The sequence below is a fragment of the Ovis aries genome, chromosome 16, assembly GCF_016772045.2.
Source record: "Ovis aries strain OAR_USU_Benz2616 breed Rambouillet chromosome 16, ARS-UI_Ramb_v3.0, whole genome shotgun sequence".
Lineage (NCBI taxonomy): Eukaryota > Metazoa > Chordata > Mammalia > Artiodactyla > Bovidae > Ovis > Ovis aries.
In genome coordinates, this window is record NC_056069.1 from 37,157,275 (window position 1) to 37,169,568 (window position 12,294).

Genomic DNA, 12,294 nt, shown 5'->3' on the forward strand with positions numbered 1-12,294 from the left:
AATAGTTATAAATACCAAAAATGCAACAAAAAGAACTCACTCTTTATAAAGTAGTATACAACATTTTTTAGTATTTATTTTTTGAGTAGTAATGCATTGACAGGATTCCAGTGGTAAACCAAGGGGTATACACAATAAAATCTCCCTTCTGGTTTGGGTCCCCTCCTTACACACTCCCATGTCATCAGAGTTTGTATCTTTCCAGAGATACGTTATAGATATACAAACAATACAAATATGTTTATAGACAAATAATAGCATATGTGCTTTTTATGTTTCAAAGATACATTTTAGACATCTTTCCATGTTGATATTAGGACTTTCTCATTCTTTTTTATATTTAAAAGATTCCTTTTTATGAATATACCATATTTAACTAGGTCCCTGTTAATGGATCATTTGCTGTTAAAAATAATGCTACAAACTTGTGTGTGTATAATTTTACATGTATGAGTAGAACTATAGAATTACATCTTCTGGATTAAAAAGTATGTGTATTTATCAATTTGAAAGATGTTTCTGGTTTCCCTGCATACATACACCGATGTATGTATACACTGATGTATGTATACACCCATCCCTGTATACAGTCACCACCGGTGACTGTTGAATGCCTATTTCCTTACATCCTATACAAGTACGGTACTCCATCTTATTAAGAGTGAGGTTGACGGTCTTTTCTAGTGTTTATTTTTCTGTGAATTGTTTGTTCCGATTTTATACCTACTTCTCTATTAAGTTTGTTTTTTGATTTATAGAAACTCTTTATATATTTAAGGGAACTTTTTGTGATTTAGGCTCAAACATTTTTTCTGGTTTGTCATTTGATTTTCTTTATTGAGATTTTTTTTTTCCCCCATGTGAATAGGTTTATAAGTAGTTGAGATATTCTGTTATTTTGGGGGATTTCTGCTACAGTTTTGGTTTTTTTTTTAAAGCTTCCACACTCTAAGCTCATGAAATCATTCACCCATAGTTTCTTTTAGTACTATTCTGTTATAGTTTTATTTTGTCCTGTTTGGAATTTATCCTGGTTTAGGTATGAATATGGATTCAGCTTCAGTGTTTTCTGAAGTGGATGTACTTGTGCCTTTGTGATTAATGGATAGTCTAATTTTGATCCTTCATTTGAGGGGCAGCTTTTATTATATATTAAATTCAAGTATTTACTTGAGCTTATATCAGAACTTTCTACTTTGTTCCACTTATCTGACTATTCATGTATTAATACTGTGCATTAGCTAAAGATTTATAATGCTTCACTTCTTAAGTTTTCCATATGGATATATAGATCTAGGGTGGCTTGGGAGTTGAAATGTAGATCAGATGATCTTTTTGACCCATGTACTTTGTTCTTGAAGTTTTCTTGTTTTTGTCTTTTTTTTTAACATAGGATCCGTTGCTACTAGCCATTCTTAGTAAATCTATTATTCATCTCTTTTATTTAACTTCTTAGGGGAGTCTTATGTTTCATAAACTTAGACCTGTGGATCAACTGAGGCATCTACTTGTGAGTAATGTGGGTGGAGATGGAGAAGAAATTGAAAGATTCTTTAAATTACATCAGGTAATTATTTGTATTTTTTTTTTAATGTGATGATATTTTAAACAATGAGAATGATAGCTACATTTTATATAAGTTAGGATCAAAATGCTGGGATTAATACTAGTCTTTCTTTGCTTTAATCATATATGTACTGGTGTTTGGGAATAGGATTAATATGCTATAAGGTTTATTATGGTAAATGCTCATATTTTTTATTCTGTTGATAAATTCTTATCATTAAAATATACTAGTAAGAGTGTGATGGTCAAATTATATGACAAATGTATTTTTATTAAAGGACAAGACATTTATAGATAAATACGGATAAAATGGCTAACCAACAAGGACCTGCATTATAGCATATGGAACTCTGCTCAATGTTATGTGGCAGCCTGGGTGGGAGGGGAGTTTGGAGGAGAGTGGATACATGTATATGTATGGCTGAGTACCTTTGTTCTTTACCTGAGTTTATCACAACTTTGTTAATTGGCTATACCACAATACAAAATATTAATTAAAAGTTTTCTAAAAAGTAAAATAAAGGATAAGACATTTACAGATAAATAACTTCTTAAATTTTTTTTTTTTTTCTGCTTAATGACATGAGGAAAAAGTTTGCGGTAACAGTGATGGGTACTTAAGTATTTTAAAACCATAATGAAAAATGATGAGGTAATACTGTGAATGCTTAAAGTCAGGAATATCAGATCAAATTTAAATATACACACTCTAGATTCAAACCAGCTCCACCATCTGAGTATATTACTTGAGTTCTCTGAGCTTCCATTTCCTCATGTGTAAAATATGTATTAAATTGTAATATGTGACATGGAGATTAATATGCTCTAAACTCTTAAAACAGTGCCTGGTACTTAATAAATGTTAGCTGTTGTTGTTTTCTAAAAGATTAAAACACCTTGAGAAAAAAAGGAGGTGACTAAACCAGAAACTAAAATAGAATCTAGATAAAAAGATAAAGAGAACATCCTTTAATAGTGGTGCCTATGAGAAACTTTAAAACCAATAGTGTTTACTTCTCCTTTCTCATACCCACTGCTTTGATTCATTCAATAAATATTTATCAAGTATTTGCTCTGTACACAGATTTAAACACTGGATACAGCAGTAAACAAAACTTCATTCAAAATGTTTATGTTTATTCTAAGGGAAGATAATTATTTTTTTTTACAGGAAGACCAGGCTTGTGCAACTTGCCTTATTCTTGCTTGTTCCACTGCTGCCTGTGACAGAGAAGTATCTGCTTGGGCTACTCGAGCTTTCTTCAGGTATGTATGTCCCTTTTCTCTTGTTTTTGGCCACTTTTTTTAAATGGATGCATTGGCTAATGTGGTCATTACAAGTAAACATTTAAGTGACCATATAGGCAAGTTAGTAAAATTTATTTGCAAAAAGACAAAATCTGGAACATCTTAATGAGCATGATTTATGCATTGTAACCCTTTCTCTGGATTCTCTTCTCCAGCTTCTTTTGTCTGCTCTTCTTTCTACCTCAGTTACTATCTCATTTGTCTTTTCTGCTTCCTCTAAGACTATGCCAATTTTGCTCTCTGTGTATCATTTACATCGAGAGATTCTGCATCACATCAAGAAAACCTGGGTATCAGAGATACTGTTTGGAAAATACTTAGCTAAGAATAAATTTTAAATGCAATTTTTTAAAGAATTTTTTAAGTAGTCTAACCATAATTCTAGTGTGGGAATTATAGTACACTCATTAAATAAATTCTATGCTTCACAGACCCTTTTTTAGAAATTGCCAGAGTCCCTTATAATTCTTCTTGGTAGCAGTTTCAAGTCAACATTTACTAAATAAGTATTTTATTAGGTATCTATGTGTGTATTTCACTGTCTGCATGATGCATTGAAGTCACTAATGTTTAAAGCATTTATCCTGAAGCTAAGCAGGACTTGAAACAAGTCCAGCTTTTAAGATGGATAGTTTCACTGAATAAACTCAGCCCCTGTTGTCATAAAAATAGGTACGGTGGTGAAGCACAGATGAGATTTCCAACCACTCTCCCCACTCCGAGTAATGTCGGTCCCATCCTGGGCTCTCCTGTCTACACTAGTGAGTATGAAACGCTGAAATGAAACTATTTCTAGCAGAGCTTGAATTTTTAAAGCTTTGTAGCGTATTTTAGGGCTTCCCAGGTGGCTCGGTGGTAAAGAATCTGCATGCCAAGGCAGGAGACACAGGAGATGTGAGCTTGATCTCTGGGTCAGGAAGATCCTCTAAGTGGGAAACGGCAGCCTGCCCCAGAATCCTTGCCTGGAAAATACCATGGACAGAGGAGCCTGGTGGGCTACAGGCCATGGGTCACAAAGAGTCAAACACCACTGAGCACACATAGTAACATATTTTAATGGATAAAAAATTTTGTTATGTTTTCTTTTCTGCTACTGGATTGTTAGAGAATACTCCTATAGATGTCTAATTAGAATTATATATAGTGAATCCTTAGTGTATACTGGGAAACAAAATAAGATGTAAGCAGTAATATTTACAGAACTCATTTGTTACTTATTCAACAGGAAAAAGTTAAGTGATTTAATAACAAACTCCCTCCTTGGTGTTTTTCAAAGTGGGAATTGTTAGAAAATTGCTAGGAAATGGGTCCCTAATTCTTGAATATATTAAGAGTGGTGCCCCTCCTTACTCTTACACTTAGAAACAGTTTCTGTGTCTGATTTTGATCAGATTCAAAAAACTGGGAGATAATTTTATCAGTCTTTATATTGTTTTCTTTTCAGGTTCTCCTGTTCCTAGTGGTACTCTGTATCCAAATCCATCCTTCTTAGGGACACCATCTCAAGGTACCTCTTTTCTCTGTTTTAGGATGCTATTACTATTCTTTTTGGAGCCATCATAATGAATTATTATTCTTAACACTTAGAGTGGGGAAGATTAACTTGTCCTATTCCCCTGAAAATAATGTAATTTAATAGAAGTGGCATCTAAACAAGCATTGGCATTCGGCTGTGAATGCCTTTACCTAGCCTACCTAGAAAGCCCCCTTTGTGAGTACCAGGATTTAATCACCAGCACTGAACCTAACTGACCTGTTTCACTCCCACCATTAAGATGCAGTGATTGCACGCTTGCTTTCCTTTTCATCCTGCATTGCCACACTTGAAAGCCAACCTGGGAGTTTCTAAGCAAGTCTAAGTCTCACTTCTTGTCAAGGAAAATCAAATTAAATTACTGTTTATTTCAGTATTTTTGTAACTTTTTTCCTTTGGGCTCAGGTACAACTGACTTGGGTGTTTGAGAATTCTGAATATTCATGGTTAAATTTTGAGATTTGATTTTCTTACATGTGTACAAGGTGTTCACCCGCCTGCCGTGTCTACTCCAGTGTGTGCTTTGGGAAGCCCAGCAACTCAGGCCACAAGTATGAGTTGTATGGCTGGACCAGAGATTGTGTACTCTGGAAAACACAATGGTATTTGCATTTACTTTTCTCGAATCATGGGGTAAGTTTTTTATAGAATAATTAACTATTGCTCACCTTGTTCCATTTTGTACAGCTGAACATTTTTAGCTTCAAATTTGGAACATCGTTTATTCCTACTAAATTTTACTTACAGTTTAAGCTCACTTGTCCATTAATAAGATGGTTTTCTGTCATTCAGCTTTTCTATTATCTAACCATCAAATTATATTTTGTTACTATGTTTCACATATGTATATGTGTCTTCAAAATATAGCTATGTATATTAACATGGAGTATAACAAAGCACTCCATAATATGACATCATCATTGAGGTAGAAGAGAGCTCTACTCAGAACTCTCTGACACATGTTCAGGGTTGTGTTTGTGTGTTGGTCTAGAGTGGCCTCAGCTGGGACAGCTGGATTGTTCTCTTATTCTCTAGCAGGCTAGTCAAAGATCATTGATTTGGTGGTAGCAAGGTTCCATGAGAGACAGTAGAAACTTGCAGAGCCTCCTGATGCCTAGGCTCAGAACTGGCCTATCATTTCACCTCGTTTACTTGTCAAGGGGACATCTCTGAGCCACCCCAGCTTCAAAAGATGGGAAATAGACTCCTCGTTATAAAGCAGGCATCAGAATCATATTGTAAAGAGACTGGGTGTCAGGAGTAGGTATAGAATCACAGCCATTTTGCGCTCATTCTGCTGTATCCAAGTCATTAGCATGTCTGGTGTGTTTTTCGTAAATTTGAGACGTATGCTTTCATATGAATCATTCTGCTTAAAAATGTGAAACAGTGCAGAATTCATAACTCAGAACTTCCTCGTTTACAACTTATTACCCAGAGTCTTTGATTTTTCCTCAGCAATATTTCATTATGTGAAATGACATCAAGTTTGAAAGTTTTCCTGTTTTTTTCTTTGTTGCTATTCTTATCCTTTCAGATAACTTAGTACAATGTTAAATGAAGTCATTGCCACACTTTAAAAACTAAATAAACACACAGCAAAAGGATTTACTACATATTGTAATGTTTTTATTCATCTACAGCACAATCATTAAAACATTTTTTTTTTTCCAGAAACATATGGGATGCCAGTTTAGTTGTGGAGAGAGTATTTAAGAGTGGCAACAGAGAGATCACTGCAGTAAGTGTGTTGCGTAATAGTATTCCATCATCTCTATGTAACCAGTTTATATTTTCAGTGGATAAGTAGATTGTTTCATATTTCTTAATGCTGTAAACAGCATGCAATGATTATTCCTCCATGTATGTGTTTGTGTATGTGTTCAGTAAACTGTTCACCCCCTGAATTACATCTCAAGCTCTGTCACTTGTTCACTGATGAGTAAATTTAACATTCAGAGCCTGATAACTTAAAGTAAAATGAGAATGTATCTTCTTGTAACATTGTTATGAGGGCTAAATAGAGTCAGTCTTGATAGTTAATATTGCTCAAAATTACTGAATATTTTGCTTATATGCCTCCAAACTCCATGAACATAGCACTAAATTCCATGCACTGGCATACTTTCCAGAGTGCTTTAAGAAACAGAAATTTGTATTATCATAAATTCAAGTAATAAAAATTTTTTAATATGAAGTATGTGTGCAACTTATTTTAAGCTTTTTTCTTTTTCCAGCGTAAAGATATAAAATATATTTTTAGCTGTGATACTCTTAAAATTCACATTTCTAAAAATCAGAGTGTATTTACTTAATACATGATTCCGTTTATGTGAATTTTGAACAGGCACTAATGACTAGAAAAGGGCAATAGAGAACTTTGTTGGGTGTTGGAAATATTCAGTATTGTGGTCTGGGTGGTGACTCTTAAGATGTGAAAAGCTATCAAAGTGTACACCGTTTTACTGTCTGTAAATTATACCTGATTAACCAAAGTAGCTAGGGTAGAATGTGGGTGTCTAGCCCTTTATTTTGGTCACCAAGTATAAATTAATACAAGGAATAACTTTTCTATTTGTGAAGATAGGGTACCTCAGAATTAAAATTCTGTATTCATTTATGGGTATATAGAGTATATGTTTTTTTATGGATATTCTTTTTCATTGTTTTTACATTTTTGAAAATATTTCTTTTTCAGATTGAAAGTAGTGTTCCCTCCCAGCTGCTGGAGTCAGTGCTACTAGAACTGAAAGGCTTACAAGAATTTCTAGACAGAAACTCCCAATTTACTGGAGGACCATTAGGAAATCCAAAGTAAGAATAAGTAATATTTATTTCCCTTGTTGTCCCTGAGATTTAATTTACTTATTATAAAATTTGTCCTTTTAAAAAAGTTTCATGGTTTTTAGTATATTCATAAAGTTAAAATTTCATCACCATTATCTAATTCCAGAATAGCTATATCACACCAAAAAGAAACCTTATACCCATTAGCAGTCATTCCCTATCTTAATAACAAGCTGAAGTAACAAAAATACCATAAACTGCCATAGATGACAAATGTTTATTTTTTATAGTTCTGGAGGCTGGAAGTCTGAGATAGAGTGTCAGCATGGTTAAGTTCCGGTGAGGACGTTCTTCCTAGTTTGCAGACAGCTGCTTTCTTTCTGTGTCTTACGTGGCAGAGAGAGAACCAGACCCAAAGTTCTCTGCTTTCTTCTTATAAGGGTATCAGTCTCATCATGGGGCTACACCCTCATGACCTCACCCGGACCTAATTACCTTCCAAAGGTGCCACCACCAAGTAAAAGAATCTGCCTGCAATACAGGAGACCTGGGTTTAATCCCTGGGTTGGGAAGATCCCCTGGAGAAGGGAATGACAACCCACTCCTCTACTGCCTGCAGAATTCCTTGGACAGACTGTTGGGTCACAACGAGTTGGACACCACTGAGCAACTTTTACTTTCACTTTTTTCACTTGGATATTTGAGTTTCACTATATCAATCTCATGGTGCACAAACATGTGGAGTCCATGGAACTCCACAGTTGCCCTTCCCCTAATTCCTACAAATACTAGTCTTCTCTGCCTCTGTGGACCTGCCATATTTTGGATCTTTTATGTAAATGAAAATATACAATATGTGACCTTTTGTTTTGGGTTCTTTCTCTTAGTGTAATATTGTCACATGTAGTGTGTGTTAGTACTTGGTTTTGTTTTTCAGTTTATCATTTGATGCACATTAAACTTATTTCAGCTTTTATCTTTTTAAAAAATTTTTTTGTTTTTCGAAGTGTAGTTGATTTACAGTGTTGGATGTTTCAGCTTTTTGACTATTATGAATAATGCTGAGACGAACTTTCCTGTAGAAGTTTTTGTGTGGACACACATTTAGGATGAACATTTTTTGTTGTTTTAAAAGTGATATAAACTTGTAAAAACTTCACATCACTCCCCCAGTGAATTAATTAGAAGTGACAGTGCCCTCCTCCAAGGGATCTTCCTGTCCCAGGGATCAAATGCACATCTCTTATGTCTCCTGCATTGGGGGCCACGTGTACTGGCCACACGGTGTTGCATTATAGTCAAGCTATTAATAGTATAATGCTATTTATAATTTTGAACAACATATTGTAAAGTACGGAGAAGGCAACGGCAACCCACTCCAGTACTCTTGCCTGGAAAATCCCATGGATGGAGGAGCCTGGTAGGCTGCAGTCCATGGGGTCTCGAAGTCGGACACGACTGAGCGACTTCACTTTCACTTTTCACTTGCATGCATTGGAGAAGGAAATGGCAACCCACTCCATTGTTCTTGCCTGGAGAATCCCAGGGACGGAGGACCCTGGTGGGCTGCCGTCTATGGGGTCACACAGAATTGGACATGACTGAAGCGACTTAGCAGCAGCAGCAGCACTGTAAAGTAATTAGCCTCCAATTAAAATAAGTAAATATATATTTTTAAAAAAAAGAATTGACTGCAAATGGAAAGTGGGTAAAAATGCTTTAAAATTAGGTGATGGTAATAGTTGCACAACCCTTTTAATATATTTTCTGGAATTTTTGTTTCAGTACTGCTGCCAAAGTACAGCAGAGGCTGATAGGATTCATGCGTCCTGAAAATGGAAATACTCAGCAGATGCAACAGGAGCTGCAGAGGAAGTTGCATGGTAAATTATTGCTTCTGATTGATCAGTTGAATGTTGATGACCTGAGTAAAGAGTTTTATTAGGTGAATAGAAAATAGTGGGCATCCCTTGATAAGGTCATTTGTGTTAATGAGTATTTTTATTAAAATAATATTGGTGTTATTTGCATAAGTATAATATGGACATCTTGTATTTCCATAACTGTCAGTTCATAATTTTTTTTTCCTTTCTTGCACCAGAAAACATGATATGTACCTTTTTTTTTTTTTAACTTTTTAATTAATTTATTTTTTTGGCCACACAACATGGCTTGTGGGATCCTAATTAGGTTGCCTTCACCCTTTGGGGTATTTTTATAATTCTGCTATGAATATGATATACAAATAGAAATTTGAGTTCCTACTTTCAATTATTTTCTTATGTATCCAGAATTGTAGTTGCTGGATTATGTGTAGTTGTATTTTTAATTTTTTGAGTAACCACCATAACTTTTTCATAACAACTGTACCATTGTACATTTATACCACTAGTACACACAGTATTCCAGTTTTCTCCACATTATCACCAGTAATTTTTCTTTTTCTTTTTTAAAATTTCTATCGTTATGTGTGTGAAGTATTTCTTACAGCTGTATTTCTTACAGCACTTACAATATGAATCAAGTGTTAGGGTTTTTGTGTTTTTTTTAATCAGTTATAAAAAGTAACAACTAAGGAAGGAGCAAAGGAACTGAAAAGTTCTTGTAACCATTAATTATTCCAGATGTGACTTGGAATAGTAATAAAATATTGTTTAAGTTTTGTCTGCCATTTAATTATTTTTTTTTTTTAAGTTCTTTGCCTTGTGTTGCTTGAGCCAGTTATTCTGGCGGATAGAACTTTACCAGTTAAGACCCAGCCATTTACTTTTGTCCCAACGTACTTTCTTTCCTTCCTGCCAGATCCAGTTTTCTGTTCAGTATTTGCAAATTCTTTTTTAGTACTTCTTTTCAGGTAAGCTTGATAAAATACAAGCAATAGTAAGGATTTTTACAAAGAGGAGCATTCAAATTGCTGGCAGTATACACTGAAATAACCACTTCGGTGAGCAATTTGATCATGCGTAGTAAAAGCTAAAAATGTGTATGTATTCAAAGCCAGCAGTTTCACTTCTTAGTATATATGCAGGAGTAGTCTTTATCAGACTTTTTTCCTCACAGTAAGAAATAATTTTTACATTATGATCCAGATGTTTAAAAGCATACACACACAACTGAACACAATTTTAAGCAACAACTAAAACTATTTTGTGGAAGAAGGCGGACGGAGGAGCCTAGTGGGCTCCATGGGGTCGCTAGGAGTCGGACAGGACTGAGCAACTTCACTTTCACTTTCCACTTTTATGCATTGGAGAAGGAAATGGCAACCCACTCCAGTGTTCTTGCCTGGAGAATCCCAGGGACGGCGGAGCCTGGTGTGCTGCAGTCCATGGGGTCGCACAGAGTGAGACACGACTGAAGCGACTCAGCAGCAGCAAAACTATTTTGTACTCTATTTTTTTCCCCCTTTTTCATTCTATTTCCTTTTTTAAGGGGGAGGGGGAAAAAAACTATCATGACTGACTGAATTGATTTCATGATTTCTATTTTTAATTTTTTTTCATGATTCTCTGGTACATCTTAATATGAAAAGCAGTCCCATCAAAACCTGACTGTGTTTTCAAGGAGACGTTTTTTAAGGATATTTATAGCATTACTGTTTTAGTAGCAAAACATTGGCAACAATAGAAATGTCCTTCAGGTGGAACAAGGACCTAATTGTGGTAAAATTTACATGGTGGAATACTCAGCAATTAAATGCACTGGACTTATCAATATGAGTAGCCTGTAAAAATATAACTGAGCAGAGAAAAACAATGGTGTAAGTTGTCCAAAACGGCAACATTTTTACTATTTATATATGTACACGCAGAGAAGCACTTACATATAGTGAGAGGATAAAGCCATGAATTCAACACTCATGATTGTCATTCCCTGGGATCGGCAGAAGGAGAACGATAAGGATCTCCCCCTTAACTAGGGTTGTCTTTATTTGAGATGAAGTGTTGTCTTACTTGCAATAAAACCTAACCTGTCATTTTGCAAACTTCATTAGTTGTGTTTTGTAATTAGAGGCTCAACTGAGTGAAAAGATTTCACTTCAGGCAATCCAGCAGTTGGTTCGAAAATCATACCAGGCTCTGGCTTTATGGAAACTTCTTTGTGAACATCAATTCACTGTTATCGTAGGAGAACTTCAGAAGGTAGGAAATGTTTCTTCCTTAAAATCATACTATTAATATTGTGGTTAACTTGTTTTGAGTAAGCTTTAATCATGCACTTAGATTCAGGAGAGAGTCTTCGGGGAAGCATTTAGGTTATGATAAATTAGTATGTAATGAGAAAACTGCAGTAAAGCATGATAACTTGAAGACTGAGATTCTCTTAGTCATGTCTAACTCTTGGCAAGCCCACAGACTGTAGCCTGCCAGGCTCCTCTGTCCATGGAATTCTCCAGGCAAGAATACTTGAGTAGACTGCCATTCCCTTCTCCAGGGGATCTTCCTGATGCAAGAATCAAACCTGCTGCTGCTGCTAAGTCGCTTCAGTCATGTCCAACTCTGTACAATCCCATAGGCGGCAGCCCACCAGGCTCCCCCGTCCCTGGGATTCTCCAGGCAAGAACACTGGAGTGGGTTGCCATTTCCTTCTCCAATGCATGAAAATGAAAAGTTAAAGTGAAGTCGCTCATTCGTGTCTGACTCTTAGCAAACCCATGGACTGCAGCCTACCAGGCTCCTCCATCCATGGGATTTTCCAGGCAAGAGTACTGGAGTGGGGTTCCATTGCCTTCTCCGAATCAAACCTGGGTCTCCCACATTGCAGGCAAATTCTTTACTGTCTGAGCCACTCTGATAACTTGAGGGATTCATTGTCAAAACCAGAAGTTTGTGATATGTGGATGAAATCTTACTTTACCAAAGATATTTTTCCAACAGTAAATTGTAACCTTTATTTATCAGATCCCATAGGGATCAGATCCCTGTGGGAATCAGATCAAAACTGTCTCTCCCCACCTTCAAAGAATGCATACCGACACATATGCAGACTTTTTGAATGTTATCTCAAGGAATCCAGTAATGTAGTTTAAACGTTCCTACTTTAAAGAGAGATGTTCACCACTATGGGAAAAGAATGGTCCATGCTGCTCTTACTGCCCT

At 35.7% G+C, this 12,294-nt stretch overlaps 1 protein-coding gene across 8 annotated transcripts in view; it reads left to right on the forward strand.

Moving 5' to 3' along the window:
* The window catches only part of NUP155 (nucleoporin 155), a 54,994-nt gene that overhangs the window by 21,998 nt on the left and 20,702 nt on the right, over window positions 1-12,294 (forward strand). For all 8 annotated transcript variants that reach the window (XR_009596795.1, XR_009596794.1, XR_009596793.1 and 5 more), the window contains exons 14-22: window positions 1,457-1,567; window positions 2,738-2,832; window positions 3,547-3,635; window positions 4,319-4,381; window positions 4,894-5,041; window positions 6,083-6,149; window positions 7,107-7,222; window positions 8,981-9,078; window positions 11,207-11,337. Coding sequence is in view for 5 of the 8 variants with exons in the window: in XM_042233844.2 (XP_042089778.1) it covers window positions 1,457-1,567; window positions 2,738-2,832; window positions 3,547-3,635; window positions 4,319-4,381; window positions 4,894-5,041; window positions 6,083-6,149; window positions 7,107-7,222; window positions 8,981-9,078; window positions 11,207-11,337 (918 nt within the window). In the remaining 3 variants the exon portion in view is untranslated. The remainder of the gene's footprint in view (window positions 1-1,456; window positions 1,568-2,737; window positions 2,833-3,546; window positions 3,636-4,318; window positions 4,382-4,893; window positions 5,042-6,082; window positions 6,150-7,106; window positions 7,223-8,980; window positions 9,079-11,206; window positions 11,338-12,294) is intronic.